A 20,801-nucleotide genomic window follows, 5' to 3' on the forward strand; every position below is an offset into this window, starting at 1 on the left:
TGCTGCCTCTGCTGGGCGTCAGAGGAACTGCAGGAATATAAATAAAATGGAGTTGTTAGAATTAGGCCACACTCACATCATTTCATTAAATATTTATTCTTTAAATGCTCAAATGTTTCTGACGTCTGTGTGGTGGCCCTTTGGGGGACTGCGATCCTCATATTGGACACCAGTGTGCTGCAGCTTGACTTCATGAGTCACCCTGTGGGTGTGTTTGTAACGGCGGACTGACACCTGAACACCGGAACGTGTTGCGGCTGTCAGGTGAGTTTCAGATGCATCTGCTTCTGTTCCTGTGACGTCACAAAAGCTAAAACTTCCAAAGCAGGTGGGACACGTGGTCATCCCGGGTGTCCCGGGACAGGATGGAGACCCAGCACACACACACACCTCCCTCCTCTTTCGCTCTCACGCACACACCTGCGGGGCTCCTCCCCCTCGGTTTGCAGGTGTGTGAGCAGCAGGAGGTGCGCAGAGCTCCGAACCCGATCCTCCGCGCTGTGCTCCGGTGCTCGACCCGCATAGCCTCGGTTTCCGTTTGCGCACTCCCGCAGCCGCCGAGCGCGTCCCGCCGCTCGGAGCCGAACAAACCGGTTCCTCCGGTCCGCCCGCCGGCGGGGCGGGATGTTTCCGGAGAGGGGCAGGCGCGAGCGGCAGGCGCGTGCGTGCTGGAGGACGCATTTCGGTGAGAGCGACGGGCCGCGGCGGGGACAGACCTGCGCGTGCCGGGATGGAGAGCTGCTGCCGCGCGTGTTTGCCGTGCTGCTCGTGCCTCTGGGACCGGATATGGCCCGGCCTCCGGTACCCCGGGCCCCGCGACCACGTCATCGCCAACCCGGCGGCGCACGCGGCCGAGATCCGCACCGTGTCCGGGGACATCCGCGTCCCCGCGCCCAAGAAGCGGCCCGCGCAGCTGTACGCGGCGCTCTTCGACTTCGAGGCCCGCAGCGACGACGAGCTGACGGTTAAGGAGGGCGACAAGCTGTCGGTGATCGAGAAGCGCGGAGACTACGTGCTGGCCAAGAAGCTCACCGGGAGCCTGGAGTCCGGCCTCGTCCCCGCCAACTACGTGGCTCTGCTGCAGGACGAGTTCGCCAAACACAAGTGAGTGACACACACACACACACACACACACACACACACAGGGGCGACCCCGCGGCTCGGAGTGATGGCGTCGACTGCTGAATGGAGTTAGGACGTCAGTGTGAACTTGAGCACGTTGACGGTCGTTTAAATGAATGAAACTTTGAGTTTTCAGATGAGTTTCACTCAGAGCTTTGGCTGCATGTTTGTTGATGTGCAGCAGCAGATATTTAATCTGGAGTCAGTCTGTGTGCTGCAGAGAGAAACAGACTCCTCAAGATAAAAGCTGACAGTGAGACCGAAACTCCTGATGCTGGTCCCAGCTCTGGTCCCAGCTCTGATGGGACACCATGAGGCTTGTTTTGGGCTTCCTCCAAAACTGCGACAGCCTCAGTGTCCCTGCAGCTTACAGAAAATGACATTTCAGGCTCTTAAAGACTAAAATTGATACTAAACAAGAAACTCTTTGTAAATTTGTTGGACAGATCTGAGAGTTTGAGGTTTTTCTGGTTTGGTTCAGGCTCTGAGTCTGAGGTAAAGTTAGGGCGGGGCCACAGTGACAGGTGACTGTGAAAATATTAGTCACATAATAAGATCCACCTAAAATTAGCCCACACCTTTCCACCTGACGCTGATGACGCACCGTGGGCCGTCTCCCAGTGTGCGTCCTGTCACTCTCCGGGACCTGTTTTGTTTTCCTTTCAGGCGCTGAGGGCCGGACACGGGAAACTACAGCCGTGTATTTTTCCGTGTTTTTCCCTGCTGTCAGAAATGCTGCAGAGGTGCTGAGTAGCCAAAGACTCAAACCCTAAACAGGACAGAGTGATGCCATTTCATGTCCAAAGGGTCAAAGGTCAAGTGCAAATGGGTGCTTTTTAAAGAATAACAGAGTGGATCTGTTATTGGTAGAACTGTGTCATGTGACTGCTTTCACACGTCAAAGTGACGTAAGTGTGGCGTGGAGCTGTGGGTGGGGCTTCAGCACAGTGAGCAGTCAGCAGAAGAAGTTTTCAGCATGTTCTTCCTGTCATGTGATGGCATTTGTCTCCGCCCATCAGAGACACAACATGAACTCTTACTGAGAGCAGCTTAACCCTCATCCTGCTGCGTGCCCGTGGGTGCTCTGTAGTCAGACGTCAGCTGACCCTCCAAACGTTCCTGCCGTTTTCGACCCCATTTCTCCCGATTACATCCCTGAAAGCTAAAAAGTTTCGAGACTTTGTGTGCAGAGGAATGAAAAGCACGGTCCCGGCGTTCAGACAAAGTCAGGTGTGAATGTCTGAAGGTATCCGGCCCACGGCTGCAGGTGCTCCATTATTCATACACCTGCAGCTGAGCTCTGTGTGCGTCACCTTCGGTGTGAACGCTGCCGACCCAGCAGTGACTGCGTTTGTCTGACAGCAGAACAAGAGGACGAGTCGGGCTGCTGAAGTTTGGACTCATCCAAAGTCTGCAGAGCATCACAGCCCAGCTCGCACATCTGGACCCTTTAACAACCCCAGGAATGTTCATCACGATCTCAGAATCATCAGAGGGAAAATGAAGCCACGTTTTCAGACGAATATACCAAAAGACTAAAGTGTCCTCTGCTAAATGAAGCAATCCAGACGCGCGGTTCAGATTTCCAGCTTTAATGAAGCATTAACAAACATTTCATTTATTCATTTCAGCCTTTATATTCCCTCATTCGTCCAGTCTCACACGCTCAAACCTGATTGGATGTAAGGATGAGTAACCCGCACACAGGCAGGCGTGGGTTTCTCCACTGTGAGGCTTTCTCAGCTCTGCAGTGCAGCTGCTTTCAGGTGCTGCGGGTTTTGTGGGTCTTTATGCCCTCAGTTTTGTCTTTAGGGAGTTTGAGCATGCTCAGTTAGGCTGGGGATCTTTCTTTGGGCACGGTGCAGCTGAGTGTTTCAGTATCTGACTTATTTTGCTTTTATGAGAATGGAAAGTGCCTGTGCAGAACTTCAGCTTTGTGATCTGAGCTGGAATCATGTTCAGCTGCATCAAAGTCAAATCCATTTTCATAACCGTCATGATTCAGAGCTTTGGATCGCTTCCTTTCCTGCTCCGTTCACCCAGTTTCACCCCTTTCCTGTCTACTCTGCCCACCTGTCTGTGCCCGAGTGTTAATTGTGCATTTTCAGATGCTTTTGTGTTTTCAGTCAGCTTCCTTTTTCCAGCCTTTCATGACCTTCTTTTCTACTTTGAGCGTCATATCAAGATTTCCAAGCACAGCTATCAAATGCAAATTCCTTTATCTCCTTAACTTGCTGGGAAATGACGTGGAAGCAGGCCACGCCTCCTTAGAAACACTTATCAGTTACTTTAAGCCTGTGAACGTAAACAGGAAGGCAGTTTGACTTTTAACACCCACTAAAATTCACCTGAGAATATCTGACCTAACATATGATAAGAATCTGGCGTTGTTATGTAATCTAAATCCATCCTCCTTTGGATGAGAGGGAGGAGCATGAAATTACCAGCTAATGCTATGTAGCTCAGTTAGCATGAAACCTGCTCGTCGGCGCTCCGGAACATCCAAATAAAATCCGAAACTGGAGCCTTATTTGTACAGTGACCTCACAGCAGCCATGTTATTGGTCACATGATGTCATCAATAAAGGCTCCAACAGCACAAACACACGTCCAGCTCAACCTAGCAGCTACAGCCACCTGTGTCTCTATCCACCTGTCAGAGGCCACGCCCCCTAACAATGCAGACTTAATATAATGTAAACATAGGCGACTTTTAAAAACATGCTCCTCCGTACAGGTGTCACGTGGGAGGACCAATCAGTGTGTATCAGGCTGTAAACATGCTTATCTCTGCTGGACTCACTGCTGCCTCTGCTGGACGGCACAGGAACTGCAGGTTTTATTTTTCAGCTGTTTGGAAAAAGGTGCAGGTGAATCTTTTTACAAAACATGCACATGAACCATGTAAACCTGAAACCAGGAAATGTTTGGTGTTCCTACTTTTTTGTCATTTCTAGCAGAAACGAATGATGGGTGAGTCAGTAATGAGCTCTGATGTCTTTCCCCCACAGCATCATTAAACTCTGGTTTACAAACCTGTTGCTGCTCGAGTTTGAGCTGGTTTCAGTGAAACCCGAGCATCGTGCCACTCGGACCCGCCCTCTCTGATAACTTAAAGTAAATACAGGCGGGTTTGTCTGGGCAAACGGGCGGGACCGCACGGCTCCGTCTGTCAGACTGACCGGGCGTCACGTGTGTGCTTTTGTTCTTGTATGGCTTCACGTGTGACGCATTCTTCATGTCTGTCTCTTCCTTTCCTTCTCTCTCTCCATCCACTCCCTCCCTCCCATCATCCCGCCCACTCCGTCTCTGTGCAGGTGGTACTACGGGAACATAAACCGTGGGAAAGCGGAGAAGCTGCTGCTCGCCTCCCAAAACAAAGATGGCGCCTTCCTGGTTCGCATCAGTGAGAGTCACAGTGACGAGTACACTATCTCTGGTGAGTGAGCACTTCGTGGTGACCTCTGACCTCTTACAGACAAACTGCCTGATGTATAAAAAGTTACAGTTGGAGGAGAAGACGCCACGAGTACACAGCAGTCTGCCTTTAAAGGAAACTCGTGGGCGTCGACATGATTCTGGCCTGAGGACGCCACAGCCGGGGTCATTGGCCGGGCTGCGGACAGGAAAACAACAACCAATCATCTCCCAGTCTCAGTCAGATCCTCCCAGTAAAAGAGCCACGTTATTGTTGAAAACACAGACCAAACCAAACTGAACCATCTCACCGTAAAGTGACCCAACCAAGCTTCTTCCCTCAGAAACGCGTCCGTCAGAGGCCAGCAGAGAGTCGGCGAAGGTCTCCGTTTAAAGTACTTTCTAACACTCGAGGATTAAAAATGTAAAAGAATGGTTGGAACAGAGCTGATTTAAGCAGCTGCTGCAGGACTGGGACTAATCAGGGGCCGGTCTGGGACTGGTCTGGGACTAATCAGGGGCCGGTCTGGGACTGGTCTGGGACCGGTCTGGGACTGGTCTGGGACTAATCAGGGACCGGTCTGGGACTAATCAGGGACTGGTCTGGGACTAATCAGGGACCGGTCTGGGACCGGTCTGGCACTAATCAGGGACCAGTCTGGGACTGGTCTGGGACTAATCAGGGGCCGGTCTGGGACCGGTCTGGGACTAATCAGGGACCGGTCTGGGACTAATCAGGGACCGGTCTGGGACTAATCAGGGACCAGTCTGGGACTAATCAGGGACCGGTCTGGGACTAATCAGGGACCGGTCTGGGACCGGTCTGGCACTAATCAGGGACCGGTCTGGGATTGGTCTGGGACTAATCAGGGACCGGTCTGGGACTAATCAGGGACCGGTCTGGGACTAATCAGGGGCTGGTCTGGGACTGTGCTCGGCACAGGTGTGCACTGTGTCTGTCTGATAGATTCCATGTGTCTTCCTCAAACATGAAGGTTAGCCATGGAGTTAGGTCAACAACACAGCTTTTAGTACAGGCGTGAGCAGTCACATGTTAAAAATCATTAATATGCCAAAAATGTGACATGCAGACACATCAGGTTATAGCAGAACTAGGACGGGTCACAAAACAAGCGCTCTGCTGTAACACAAGCACATGACTGTTGGTAACATTCTCTGTCAGATATTCCTATAAATCAGCAGCATGTCATCGTCCTTTCAGACAAATGAAACAGACGTATTATCGTATTTGTTACTCGGTGCTCGTCCACGCTCTGCTCGACTGATTTTTTTATTGTTAAGCTGTGTGACGCCGTCTTTTCCATAAGGCAGAAGTGGAATTTCTAGAAGCAGGTAAACATGTCTGCTGTATTCACTGTGTGAGTCTGACAGTGTCACACGTCTGCTGTGTGATGTGTGGATGTTTTGGGTGTGCAGAGGTCCACTCGCCGGACCGGTCTGACAGCAAAGGGACTCTTTGTGTGTCTGCTGTTCCTTTGTTTGCTTTTCAGCCACCTTAATGAAAGGTGGATGATGTCACTTTAGACTCCGCCCCCAGCTCAGCTGTCCCAGGCAGGGCCATGACCCACAGTGGCTTAAAGTAAACATAAAACGATTAATGTTACAGTCAGAGTTTTTACTTGTATGAAATAAATTAGATTGTGTTTGCTTTATTCTGATTGGACACGAGGAGCCAGGTAGACTCTCACCTTTCCAGCTGGAACACTAAGCTGATGTGTCGGCTCCTAAAACTCTGAAGAAACAACATGAAAAAACAACGTGGGCCCGTTCTCCTTCTCTTACTTCCTGTCTTATAAGTCACATGTTCGTACTGAGCACGAGCAGTTTCAGAGCTCAGTGTATGTTTAGTAACCGCTGTGAACCCTGCGGCGCAGACTGCAGCCGTCCTCTTCCCATCATCCACACTTCCTTTAGGTTATACGTCCATTAGAAAACACTGCATACATTTCTGTGCAGCTGACAGCAGGTACATGTCTGTGAAGCCCAACTAATATTAAAGATGACACATACACACTCACAGATCAGCAGAACCAGTTTAGTGGACAGAGACTGGTGTATGACTGCGCAGTAACCGCTGATTCTTGTGCCGGAGCTCAGAGATGCTGTTCCTGCTCCGCTCTGTGGGTTTAATGTCACAGGTGTGTCAGCAAACCCGGAACGCTAACGTCCGGTCTGTGGAAAACACTCTGGAAGCACTGAGGAGCGGCAGGAAAGGGTTACCCCTTTAACTGGAACACCACTACTTCACAGCCTGTTTATGGAGTGGTGAGACAGTTCTTCATGTAAAGAAGGATTATTTTGGACTGTGACTGATGCACAGCTCTTCTGTTAGAGTCCAGAGGTAAAATAGGAAGCTGCGAGTAAACAGAGTAGTTCAGCTTTAGCAGCTCATTGGTTGTTTCTGTGATGTGCATGAGCTCGCTGCGCTCTCAGAGCCACAGCAGCTCTCTAATCAGGATTAGGTGCTGGAGGATTTCTGGGATTTGTGGCCTTGAAGTTATTGTTACTGCGTCCTCCAGCTCGGCTCTTTCTTCTCTGTCTCCACATCTGCAGCTTTTCCTCTCTACCTTTCCCCCCCGCCCCCCTTCAAGGTCCTTTCGGTCCCAGGGGGACGATGCTGCAGTTAGATGCTCAGTTTTCACTGTGCTAGTCTTGCTGAAATATGCATCATCAGGGCTCTGCACACAGCAGAGTGGAGCACAGCAGAGCTCAGTCACACATATAAAAACGTGTTCGTCTTCCTGGATGCCAGTACATGTAACACTGCTGCATATGTGTGCATGTGCAGCCAGTGCTGCAGAGCATGTCCACAGTTTCATAACAGTGAAAATCAGGAGGGTTTGAGTATTAAAAACGATCCTGTATCATTAACCTGTTTTTTCATGTTTAATTATGACTCCATATATATATTACACTGGAGGAAGCAGAAAGCTTAACTGGCGAGCATGAATGAAGGTAACTGTGTGTCTTCCTGGAGTCTGATGCTGTGGTCGAGCTCGTGTGCCGACATCCCCCCTGAGCGAGTCCTGGTGAGCCCTGAAAGCTGCATGTTTGGCCTCACGGCTGATGCAAAAATATCTGCAGAGATCACCGACTGTGCTCAACCTTTCCCCTTCAGGTTACTCTGCTGCACGTGCTCAGATGGCCATCGTCAGAGCCTCGTTAATGTCTGTTTCCTTCCACCAATCAAACATGGCGCTCATCACGTTACGTTAAGCAGTACTTAACTTTTTTTTTTTTTTTTTGCCTGTCCCGTTTGGCTCTTTTGCATCAGAATTGTTGTCTAAAGGCAAAGAAAGATGCCCAACGGATTTACTTTGCCAAACTGACCATCCCAGCCTTGCCGTAATGGTCCATTTGATTCACCTTTTATTGTTTATTTTATTTTCACTTACTGAATACGGGACAGACTTGACTGGGGGAAAGAAGGGGAGAAAGAAAGAGGGAAAGAGAAACAGCTGAGAAGAGGGACGGGGGAGAAGGGCAAAAGACAAAAACCAACAGAACGAGCAGAGAAAAAAAATGCATATATCAATCACCTGGATCACCTGCTGAGAAAGAAAAAAGAAAGCAAGCAGAAGAGAACAAGAGTAATAGAATAAACAACATCACAATGATATATGGGAATATGACAGTAAATACTAAATGTTAAACATTATTGTGCAGCACATAAGATCAACAGAACACAGTGTGCTTTGAGGTAGGAGCCAAAAAGGGTGTAGTTTGTGGGTGTGATCACCCGTGTGTACACCTGTGAGCATGGACGCGCTTGTTTTTTGTTTTTTAAAAGGTTCCTTCATGTAATAATCTGCTAGAGGGTGTGGGGGGGCCACAGCCCCGTCCTCCAGGGCGTGAAGCAGGTGTGGAGGAGATCAAAACTCCAGACATCCAGAGGCCCCCAGAACACAAGAGACCAAGGAAGACCAACAGAGGGGCAGCCGCGCCACTGTCCCAGAAAGAGCTGAGGAGAGTCCCAGATGAGGGCTCACTCAGCAGCCGCGGAGCAGAAGCCAGGGGGGGTTGCAGTGACGTACCCGTGAGCTCCGCCGGCAGCCAGCTGCGCCTGAGTGACCGAGCCCCAGGCCCCGGGGGCACCCCACCTCCGAAGTGGCCCGAGCGAGCCCCAGGCTCCAGGCCCCGATAAGCGGCCGCCAAGGAGTGAGCCGGTGTGTACCTGGACGCCCATCCCCGGACACAAAGAACCACCAACGCACCGATGTCTGAGGGGGTCCGCCACTGACAGGGGAAGTGGTGGTAGGGGGAGATAGGCCTCCAAACCTTGGAGGGCCTGAGATGTCCCCAGAGAGGTGGCGCCTGACACCCAACCTGACATATAGACACAGACATACAGGCACACACAGACACAAACATCCATTCCCACCCTCATGCTCTCATATACACTTACTCCACACTCAACCAACGTGGAGACAGACATAAAGAGACGTTGTACACACGATCACACTCCCCAAGCGTACTCTACAAACCGGGTCTAGGTGCCCTTGCCCCTGGAGGGGGGAACTGCACCCAGACCCAGGTGGTGTTTCCCTTTTCCCTGCGGTGGGGGGAGGCAGACCACCCCGACTCCGCAGCAGCAGGAAGGCTCCACACTCCAGACCGCAGTCGGACGGCCAACTCCTCCTCCTAGTCCTAGCCCCCCTGCTCCAGCAGGTCGCAGAGAATGGGGGTGAGAGAAGACTCCAAACCTCCCTCCACCCGCTCATTGTAGTGTTGATGCATGTGTGTTCTAAGGTGCATTTAAAACCCAGGAGGGCTTGGAGCTACCTGCCAGAGAGCAGTACTTACACCTGACGGCACACAGCTCAAACCTTCCTGACCCTCGACCTCATCACTGCTATCAGCTGATTCTTTGGGGGTAGAAGGCGGGACATCTGCCATATTTCCTGAATCGGCAGATCCTGTGAGTGACGCGTGTCTCTGTCTGTTAAATGAAGGAGTCTGTGAGGAATAATCGATCCCTGTGAGGAGCTCCTGTGCTCAGGAGAAACAGTGAAGGCTCCAGGCAGCTCATCACTTCATGCTTTTCACCTCACTGTTTTATGGGCTGGTTTTGAACTGTGCAGGTACAGCTGACTTTACATGTCATAGCCTGCTGTTACCTGTGGATGAGTCGACCGTCTGAAGCTTGAAGAGGCTCTTCAGCCGTCGTTCATACAGGATCAAATGTATAAAAGAATAAGTCCAGTAGGCCTCTTTAGTCAGACCCTGTGTTTGCAGGTTTTATTATTCGGACCAACAGCGCTGCCTCTAAATGCCAGAAACTCGTCTTTGCCTCACAGTAAATTTACTCCCATCGTGAGTGCAGTTAAAGCACCCAGGATCTCTTCTATGTCCCATTGGTCTTGGAGTATAAGTAAAAACCTGATGATATAACCACATTAAGCTCCTCCCTCTGTGTTACAGCTCGGAGCGAGGGGAAAGTGTTCCACTTCCGGGTCCAGCGCTCCTCCATCGGAGCGTACCTCATCTCGGATAAGATCTCTTTCGCCACACTGGGCGAGCTCATCGCCTACTACCAGAAGAACTCTCGCAGTCTCGGCGTGCTGCTGGAGGAGCCATGCGCCCAGCAGGTAGGACTCTGAAACAAAAGCTTTTAGCTTCTCCTTGTGCCGGCTCCGACCTGCTGCGGGCAGGTCACCGTCGTTTACCTCACAGGCTGAAACCTGATGGGCTTCGTTCTTGTTGAAGCTACAGCACATTTGTATTTTTCACACGTCGCTGCTACGAGGCTCCGCTTTACTTCTTTAAGTTACAGTCTTTATCTGACGCGATGACGAGGACGCGGACCAAAAACTGCTTTTAGTCGGAGAGCGAGCTTCGACCTGAAAAACGTAAACATGCTCAATCCTGGCCGTCCAGCTGTGGACGTTACATTTCTCTGTAACGTCTGTGTGGACAGAGCAGCTGATTGATAGCTGATACCTGCTCGCCACAGCATCCTCTGTCTGAAACCAGCAGCTCCTCCCCGTCTGATTGGCCCTTACATTTATGAAGATCCACCAGTGGAGCAGGTTCACTGTAACGACTGAGTTCACAACAATAGAAGTACACAAACATGAGCAGACTTCCAGCAGTCTGTATTCACGCCGTGCTGCATGAATATGTGTTAATGCTGAAAGTGTTTGTACGCACACGTCTGAGACTCATCAACTGTATAGAATTATAACATCATTATATGTAATCAATATAGTAAATGTAATGATGTTATTATTATATTTACCAAAAACAGTAATAATATTAAAATAAAGGCCCAAGTAACAGGATGACAGACTGTATATAAACGATGGCCATCTTCCACCTTGGTTTTTTTAAATCTAGTTAGTAATGGTTTATATCTGCGTCATGTTCACACACGCTGTTACTGAAATGTTCGACACTAGACGCGCCGAGGCTTCGTTTTGACCTCATCACTCCCTGCAGCAGGTGTATTCATCGAGCAGTGAGGCTCAGGCTGTGGGGCAAAAACAAAGGGATCACATGACCGTGTAGACCAGGGGTGGCAACTCCAGGCCTGAAGGGCCGGCGTCCTGAAGGGCCGGCGTCCTGCAGGGCCGAAGGGCCGGCGTCCTGAAGGGCCGGCGTCCTGAAGGGCCGGCGTCCTGCAGGTTTTAGATCTGGGTCAGCACACCTGAATCACGTGATTAGTTCGTTACCAGGCTTCTGGACAACTTCAGACATGTTGAGGAGGTCAGACATTTAAATCAGCTGTGATGGATCACATCTAAAACCTGCAGGACGCCGGCCCTCGAGGCTTGGAGTTGCCCACCCCTGATGTATAACTGTGAGCCGCTGAGGACGCCACAGAAATGAGTGTAAAACGCAATCACACCATACCACGTTGCTTAGCAACATGTATTTTCCCCACACATGTTGATACCTGCTGTAACACGAGCCAGGCGACCTGTATGTGACCGATAAACACACTGGAGGCTGTGGCCACATAAAAAGATGAGTATTTAGTGCCAGAGGAACAGGTCACGATGTTGAGCGGGGCCACAGTGGAACCTGTGACCGTGCAGGGAGGGGAGCTGAACTGAGGGCCCACAGTGACCCAACCCCACCAACCAGTGACGCTAAAGAAAAAAGGATTTATTTTTAACATTAAAACCATTCCTCTATTGTTCTGTGTATTAACAGCAAGTCAAAGTCAAGTAATTACATCATCAAACATCTGCATCTAAGACCTCTGGAAGGGTCCGCAAAGATGGTCACGGCCAACATGACATCGTGCATTGGCTGCGTGAATGAGTAGCGTGATGCATGACCCGCAGGATGAGCTCTTCCTGCTTCTTGGAATCACAGGAATGCAGTCGCTGTGTTTTCTGTAGTCTCACCACAAACTGGTTTTTACTTTCATTTTAAACTTGAATGTTTAACCAACTCCCACAAGCACACTTGATTGGTGTGGCGTTACTTTTGTGCCACTGTTCTGAGCGCACGTAAAACAAATGTGCAAGTGTTGCATTTTGAGCGAAGAAAAGCTCAATTTGAGTGAAGAAAATTCATTCCTGCGTGCAAAACATGTGTTTCAGTGTTTGCTATTACACACACACACACAGACAGACACACACACACACAGACACACAGGTCTGATTGGCTGTTCTGGTCTCCAATCAGCTCGAAATGAGGAAATGCAATATCCCAGAATCCATTTTGTCCAAAAGTCAAACGAGGCAGTGGCGGAGGAGCACAGAGTAGCGATTTGTTTATCGCCCACTTTGCGCCAGAAAGAGCATCCAAGTCTGTGATTGGCTGGTTTTGTGGCACAAATATAACTGTGTAGAGAAGGGGGGGGGGGGTCACGTGGCCAAGCATTAAGATGGCAGCTTAGCGAGGTCGCTCTCAGGACAGTGTACAAACTTTCTATAAAAAACCCTTGCATATGCTGTTAGTGTGGTCTGGAATATACGGCACTGACATGTCAAAAGCTTCATCTGTGAAACAGTGTGACATCTTTACCCGAAGACGCAAGACAGGCGCTATACCATCAACGTCCGACACAGATGCTAACATGGCTAGCATAGCCGAGGTTTTGGATGAACTCAAATCACTCCGGTCGGATTTTGGAGCCAAGTTGGACAGCATCGATATAAGACTGACTGGGATGGCGAGCGCAGTGACTGCACTGGAGGGTAAAGTCTCGGAGGTAAAGCAAGACATATTGAACCAGGGGGCTCATATCGAAGAGGCCGAAGCCCGCATTGCCGAAGTTGAAAGCACACTTGAGAAAACAGAAACGTCACTGAACTCGGCTATCAAACGAATCGCACTTCTTGAAGCCAAAACAGATGATTTGGAAAACCGCGGACGACGAAAGAACCTGCGCATCTTCGGCATAAAAGAGGGAGCAGAGGGGCAACAATCACTCTTCGACTTTATTAACATCATGCTACCTAAGTGGCTGGGGCTAGCGCCCGACAAGTCATTCACACTGGAGCGAGTGCATCGCACGCTTGCCTCCGGGAAACCAAACCAGAGCAGAGCGGTGCTTATTCGTTTCTTAAAATTCCAAGAGAAGGAACTGGTATATCGGGAAGCAAGAAAACAACAAATTACACATGATGGGGCCAAGATCACATTTGCACAGGATCTGTCTGCGGAGACGGTTCGGATCCGACGGGGATTTCACCCGGTTGTCAAACTGTTTATTGATATCAATGCCTTCCGTGGATTCCAGCACAACCCATGCAGACTCAGAATCCTGTACGGTGGGAAGATCCACCTCTTCTCAACACCTCAAGAAGCCGAAAAATTCTACAAGAATCTGCCGAAGGAAACAGCAGAGGATGCTCATCACCAGTGAGTTGGTTAAACAGCAGGTTAACCATTAAGACACTCCATAAGACTGCCTCTGCTTCAACATAACCGACCAGTAATTGAGTCACTGATAAGAGACAGATAAAATTTTGAGCTCGAATTTATGTGGGACTTATGTTACCATAACTGGGCGTTTTTAAGCGCATATTCGTTCTAAGTTTGATTGCAATCGTTTTTGGGTAGTAGATTAACAGCTGAACCTCACCTAAGTCTTTTTTTTGTTTTTTTTTGTTTTGTCCTACCAAGGGTAAACTTTGCTTTATTGTGGGGGAAGAATCAGTATCATTGTATGGTTAGTGTACACTGTCTGATTTATGGGGTTTTGGAGAGGTCGCGTTGACTAGTTACTCCTCAGTGATGTGGATTAACGCCCTCCAAATAATTTGTTCAAGGGAGGGGGGAGACATTTCCAACAAGGAAATGCAAATGTTCAATCAGAAATTGTTTACAAGTTCTTTATCTGGTATGTGTGAGTGTGCGAATGTATGTGCAAACCTGCTTCTTCAATTTTCCTTTTACTTTGTTTATTTAAGTGAACAGTCTGACAATATTTTATGGAGAGGACAACTAAAGAGAACATTTTGAAGGTTAACATTACGACCTGGAACGTTAGGGGGATACGGAAGTTAGCTAAACTGAAACAAGTATTAAACCGACTAAAACATTTTAACTCTAGGATTATTTTCCTACAGGAATCTCATCTTACTGCATCAGAGATACATTTATTAACCAAAAGATGGCAGGGTCAGGTATATTTCTCTTCTTTTACTAGACATGCCAGAGGAGTCATTACTCTTATACATAAGTCAATCCCATTTCAAACTACGAGGGTGATTACAGATCCAAACGGGAGATATGTAATTGTGCAGGGCCGTATCTCCATGTTAGAAATAAACCTGATAAATATCTATGGCCCCAACGAGGATAACCCATCCTTCTATGAAAATCTATTTCTCACAATATCAACCTTGGAGGGCCTTTATATCATAGGAGGGGACTTCAATTGCGCCCTGGACCCTAACCTGGATAGGTCGTCTCAAACTGACACTACTCATACCCAGACTAGAAAAATACTTTTTAACTATATGAAAGATTTGAGATTAAATGAGGTCTGGAGAACAAGGAATCCAAATAACAGGGAATTTTCATGTTATTCTAGCTCGTATCAAAGTCATTCGCGGATAGACTACTTTCTTATCTCTACAGAGTTATTACCTTGTGTTGAGAACTGTTGGTATAACAGTATTGTGATTAGTGATCACGCAGCAGTATGTCTATCAGTTAGATTGGGCGAAGTTGATCAAGGTGTAAAGCGATGGAGGATGCAAACATTTTTGTTAAAGGACCCATCATTTGTCAAATTTATAGAAACTTGCATTGATCAATATTTTCAAATAAATAAAGATGAAACCACAGCTAGTATTAGGTGGGAAGCATTTAAAGCTTACATAAGAGGGGAAATTATAAGCTACAGTAGCAACAAGAGTAAGCAATATAACCAAGAATTAAAATCATTAGAAAGGCAAATTAAATCTAATGAAACAGAATTTTACCAGAGCAATGATCCCACTAAACTAAACAATCTGACTATTCTAAGAGTCAGGTATGATAAATTAACAGCAGAGAAAGTGGCAAAAAGTTTAATGTGGACCAAACAATTATTTTATGACCAAGGAGAGAAGGCAGGAAAATTATTGGCCTGGAGGATAAAAAAGATGCAAGCAGAAAAGGCCATCACCCACATAAAGTCCAAATCGGGTATTATAACAACAGACCCTTTAAAAATAAATGAAAATTTCAGAGAGTTTTATCAATCTTTATACCAATCTGAATATACGGGAAACAGAGAAACACAAGATGCATTTCTTGATCAGTTAAAATTTCAAACCCTCTCAGAAGAGGATAAAACAGCCCTTGATAGTCATTTAACAATAAAAGACCTGTCAGAAGCCATAGACGACCTGAATAGCGGTAAAACGCCTGGTCCTGATGGACTTCCAATGGAATTCTATAAAACATTTAAAAATAAATTAATACTGCCACTTCTTAACATGTATGAGGAGTCATATAAGTCCGGAATACTCCCAGACTCACTGAGATTAGCTACAATAACCCTTTTATTGAAGCCAAATAAGCCTCCGACTGAATGCTCCTCTTATAGGGGAATTAGTCTTATGGGATGTGATACGAAGATTTTGTGTAAAGCACTCTCTAGAAGACTAGATAAATGTGTGCCTAATTTGATAACAGACGATCAACAAGGTTTTGTTAAAACGAGACAAGGCTATCATAATATAAGACGTGTCCTCAATGTACTTTATGAGAAAAACAATAGGGAGGACACTGCGCTGCTATCACTAGATGCGTGCAAAGCCTTCGACAGAATAGAATGGAATTATCTCTTACAAGTGCTCCCCAGATATGGACTAGGTGAAACATTCCTGAAATGGATTCGATTATTGTATACACATCCAACAGCACAAGTTTTAACTAATAATAACGTATCAAAACCCTTTAATTTACAGCGATCAACCAGGCAGGGCTGCCCTCTGTCACCAATTCTCTTTGTGTTAGCAATAGAACCTCTGGCCATAGCTGTGAGAGCAAATGCAGGAATATCAGGGACAAGAATTGGAGGAAGAGACCATCTAATTTCTTTATTTGCAGATGATATTATATTTTTTTTGACTAATCTGAAAGATAGTATCCCTAATTTAGTAACATTAATAAAAACATTTGGAGAATTTTCAGGATACAAAATTAACAATTCTAAATCAGAATTAATGTTTCTTAATGAGGAAGAAAGAAGAAGCCCTGTGGTGGCCACCCCATTTAAGACAACTGCAACAGGCTTTAAATATTTAGGCATTAGGATCACTCCAAGCCTCAAGGACATAACCTCAATAAATTATGATCCCCTTGTAGGAGAGGTCACGGAAATGCTAAACCGTTGGACAAACCTGCCTGTATCTATGATAGGCCGGATAAATATCCTAAAAATGACAATTTTACCCAAATTTTTATATTACTTCCAAACACTTCCGTTGCCTCTACCAACTTCATTTTTTGACAGTTTAAACAAACTATTTAACCAATTTATTTGGAATAATAAGAAGGCAAGGCTCCGCTTACAACTACTTTACTTGCCCTATGAAAGAGGAGGTCTCCAAGTCCCCAACCTCAGATGGTATTATATGGCTGCCCAACTAACATCAGCCACCCATTATTTCTGCCCAACAACACCTCCAGCCTGGGTTGACATCGAGCAAAAATCTGTTCCAGATCTTCCCTTACACACTTTTCTATATTCTTCAGACACTAAGATATTAAAAAAAACTACAAGGAACCCTTTCTTGAAAATTACAATTATAATTTGGCATGCAGCTCATAAATATGTGGGCGATCCTCCATCGCTTTCGCGATTTACCCCTATTTGGGGAAATGAAAAGTTCACGCCTGGTAAAAGTGATGGGGGATTTAAAATATGGAAAAATAAAGGCATTCAAAAAATTAAAGACCTATATGCAGATGGCATACTGCTCACATTTGATCAGTTGTGTAAAAAATATTTAATACCCCCAAAGCATTTTTTTAAATATTTACAATTGAAAAACTATTTGTCATCAAAACTGCAAAGGATTGCTGAACTTCCACCATTGACAAAAATAGAGGAGGTATGTGTTAAGAATACAAAAGGGAAAGGTTTTCTCTCTATATATTATAATTTACTGGTGCTTTCCTCCAAAGACTCAGCAGCAGATAAACTGGATGCTTGGAGAAGCGAGATCCAAGAGGACATAGATGAAAATGACTGGAACCAGGCCTGCTTAAAAGCACAAAAACAAACAATAAACACACGCTTTAAACTACTGCAATATAAATGGCTCATGAGAACCTATATAACACCTGTCAAGCTTCATCATATGTCCAATGATATTCCGGACATCTGTACTAAATGTCTAGTTGAAAAAGGAACTCTTCTTCATTGTCTATGGGAGTGTCCTAAAATCCAGGACTTTTGGAAAGATGTTATCAAATATCTGTCTGAAGTGTTTAAGGTAAAAATCCCTTTAATAGGAAAACTCTGTGTACTTGGAATATATCCAAGGGAATTTAAGCAATCGGGGGAAAAAACTAAATTACTGGACTACGGACTACTTCAAGCCAGAAGAGCCATTGCGCTATGTTGGAAGAGTATGGATGCTCCCTCCATGGGACTCTGGAAGAAGGAAATTGCAATCTCTCTAGGCCTGGAAAGACTGACATATATTGCCAAGGGCAAACACTGGGACTTTGTGAATATGTGGAAGCCATATATGACTATTTTAGGGAGTGGAGGTGAAGGACATTTATGAACAAAAAGGAAAAGAAGAAGGAAAGGAGGGGAGAATCTTGTCTATCCAAACCCATTGTATTTTTGTATTGCTGTGAGAACTATGCTCATTTCTACATTTGAATGTGATGTAGGCAGGTTTGATGTATGGATAGATGTGTGAATGTGAGGGTGTTCAACATTTGTTTGTATTGTACTATAAAAAATTTCAATAAAAATATATGGAAAAAAAAAAAACTGTGTAGAGAAGAGTTGAGCGCGCACGGGCTGAAATGTTGAGAGCGCAAGCGACACATTGCGAGCGAGCGAAAGAGCAAAAACTGAGTGAGAGGGGCTGCTGGTGTGTGTGTGTGTGTGTGTGTGTGTGTCTGTGTGTGTGTGTGTGTGTGTCTGTGTGTGTGTGTCTGTGTGTGTGTGTCTGTGTGTGTGTGTCTGTGTGTGTGTGTCTGTGTGTGTGTGTATAATAGCAAACACTGAAACACATGTTTGGCGCGCAGCAATGGATTTTGTTCACTCAAATTCAGCTTTTCTTCGCTTAAAATAAATTTCTGCTCAAAATGCAACGCTTCCACCTGCACATTTGTCGTGCGCTCAGAATAGTGGCACAAAAACAACGCCACAGATTGGTTGTTCCAGAAGCTCAGAGCTGAAAGCGGCTGGAGCGGTCCTCCTGACCTCTGACCTCTGAACTATAGTGCCTCATGTTACCGTTGGCTCCTCCGGCCCCTAACTCACACTTTGACAGTAAAGACGTTCCATAGACAAAACATGTTTGAAGTGTCATAAACAAAGTAAAGTATGTGGAAGAGTTTCAGAATAAAAGCATGCAGCAGTGTAATTATGTCATCTGTGAGCTGCAGTCTGTCTTCATGCCTCCTCAGTCTGGCGGGAGGCGATGGAGCGGAGCGCGCCAACGTTTCAGACCGCCACCGACCCCTCCTCCCCTCCCTGATGACATCAGCTGCTTCTGAGGTCTTGGCTCAGGTTAAATCGAAGCTCTGAAACAGATGCAGTGCAGACACAGGCGCCCCCTGCAGGCAGCAGGAGTCTCTGCAGCACTTTAAATCCGATGTGTTGTCTTCATTTGTTTAATGAACAGCAGATGGGACCAATGACTGACTATTAACAGCTTGGAGACCAAACCTTCATCCTGATTCTGAGCAGCACAACATCTCCTCACATTTGTGTCTTTACTTTTTAAATTCTCATAGGAGTAAAACCAGCCACCTCATTGGTCACTGAATAACTGTGGTCCACAAAAACACTTCAGTGTAGACACTGCTGCTTATTACTGGTCCATAAATGATTACCTTTACAGTCCAATACTATCAACAACATGATTATAGCACAGTGAGGAAGCCTGAACGGGCCATCACAATCTCACCGTTTTCAAAATGCTGCCTGAAAAAGCAAACCCAGGAGTTAAAGAGGAGTTGGAGGAGATTAGGAAATCACTTAATTTCATGTCTGATGAACTGAGCAAAGTGGCTAAACAACTAATATGCTACATGACCTAATGGATGAGATAAAACAACTAAAAAACTTGATAAAGGAGAAGGACAAGAAAACAGACAACTTGGAACAAAACACAAGAATGGATGATTTAGTCATAAGTGGACCGGAGATGCAACACCGAACCTCCGCCAGAGTAACGGCTGGCGGAGGTAAAGACGGTGAAGATGCCCCGGCAGAGGAGCTGCAAACGCTTGAACAGCCAGTGATAAAATTCCTTCAAACGAAGAATGTAAGTATTCAGAGCCATCATATCGCAGCATGCCACACGCTCCCCAGAAAGACAGTAAAACGAAGCCAGCAATTATTCTTCGGTTTGTGAGTCGCAAAACAAAGATTGAGTTAAGCTAAAGGGGACCGGTGTGTATTTAAATGAACATTTAATGAAAAAGGCTGCTGAAAGACAGGCCACACGCTGAGAAAACGAACTTCAAAACGTTTAACGATGCAGAGCACAACACGCACGACCCTGAAAGTAACACCGACCCCGATAACCAAGAACAACAATAACACTTGTTCTATACACACGACCAATTCAGTATGAATGTTAAAATGGAAAATGCATCGGTCACACATTTCAACAGTAGAAGCCTGTATAAAAATTTACTCTAAAATTACAGAATGTTTAAGTAAGTTAAAGTTTAATATAATTTCAATATCAGAAACAATGAGAAAGTTAGTGAAATGAAAAGATATGAATTATTTACAATGAACAGGGTGAATAAAAAGGAGGCGTTGTCGCTTTATATGCAGATAAAGTTCTGATTGAATGCATGTCAAGCACCACAGATGACGTATTGGAATGTGTTGAAATCCATGTTGGAAAAGCTGACGATATAATTATAAGTTGCATTTATAGGACACCAGGATCATGCTTTGACACATTCAATGAAAAACTTGCTGCTATGTTTAGCAACCTAAATGATAAAGAAGTGCAAATAATTTGTGGTGATTTTAATATAGATTTGCTGAACCCAAATGTTCATCAGAAAACAGCAGATTTCATCAATGCAGTGTACAGTAACTGCCTTTTCCCTGTAATTACAAAACCTGAACAAAACCCAACACGAGTGAATCGTTTCTGTCGTGTTTATTTGCTGATGCTCTCGATCGGTACAACCAACGTCTGATTGTCAGTAAATTTATGAGAAACCTGCTGGAGTCTCTGTGCCGTTCATGAAACTGTCGCTGCTGTCCACATGCCGAGGCGTTGGTGCGTCTGCCTGAGAAGAACGAAAACGTGTTTTCACGACGGTTTCTGGATCTCGATGCCACGCTGCAGGTTTGAATGGATGCACGTGAACGTTGTTCAGGTCCGTTAGCATCCAGAGCACGTGACTGACTGAGTGCAGTTTGAGTGGAGATGCTGCAGTAAGCAGCTGTCAGGCTCCGCCTCCCTGGTTAACGTGCGTTTCCCGCCACGAGCCTTGTGTTTGTGGCTCAGCTCGTGCTGACGCGGCTCACCCTAAACTGCTGAGTCAGATGATGTTTGATTACTCGGTGTTTAAGGAAATGCGAGTGTGGACTCACCGTGTTGTCTCTGTGCAGCGGGAGCTGTTCG

At 46.4% G+C, this 20,801-nt stretch overlaps 1 protein-coding gene across 1 annotated transcript in view; it reads left to right on the forward strand.

Moving 5' to 3' along the window:
- Nucleotides 1-216: 216 nt before the first annotated feature.
- The window catches only part of srms (src-related kinase lacking C-terminal regulatory tyrosine and N-terminal myristylation sites), a 25,755-nt gene continuing 5,170 nt past the window's right edge, over nucleotides 217-20,801 (forward strand). The window contains exons 1-4 of the mRNA XM_080898141.1: nucleotides 217-1,104; nucleotides 4,440-4,561; nucleotides 9,982-10,148; nucleotides 20,789-20,801. The exon at nucleotides 20,789-20,801 is cut by the window's right edge and continues 135 nt beyond it. Coding sequence (XP_080754267.1) covers nucleotides 731-1,104; nucleotides 4,440-4,561; nucleotides 9,982-10,148; nucleotides 20,789-20,801 — 676 coding nt within the window. The 5' untranslated portion in view covers nucleotides 217-730. The remainder of the gene's footprint in view (nucleotides 1,105-4,439; nucleotides 4,562-9,981; nucleotides 10,149-20,788) is intronic.

The sequence above is a fragment of the Rhamphochromis sp. 'chilingali' genome, assembly GCF_963969265.1.
Source record: "Rhamphochromis sp. 'chilingali' genome assembly, chromosome: 12".
In the NCBI taxonomy this organism is placed as follows: Eukaryota; Metazoa; Chordata; class Actinopteri; order Cichliformes; family Cichlidae; genus Rhamphochromis; species Rhamphochromis sp. 'chilingali'.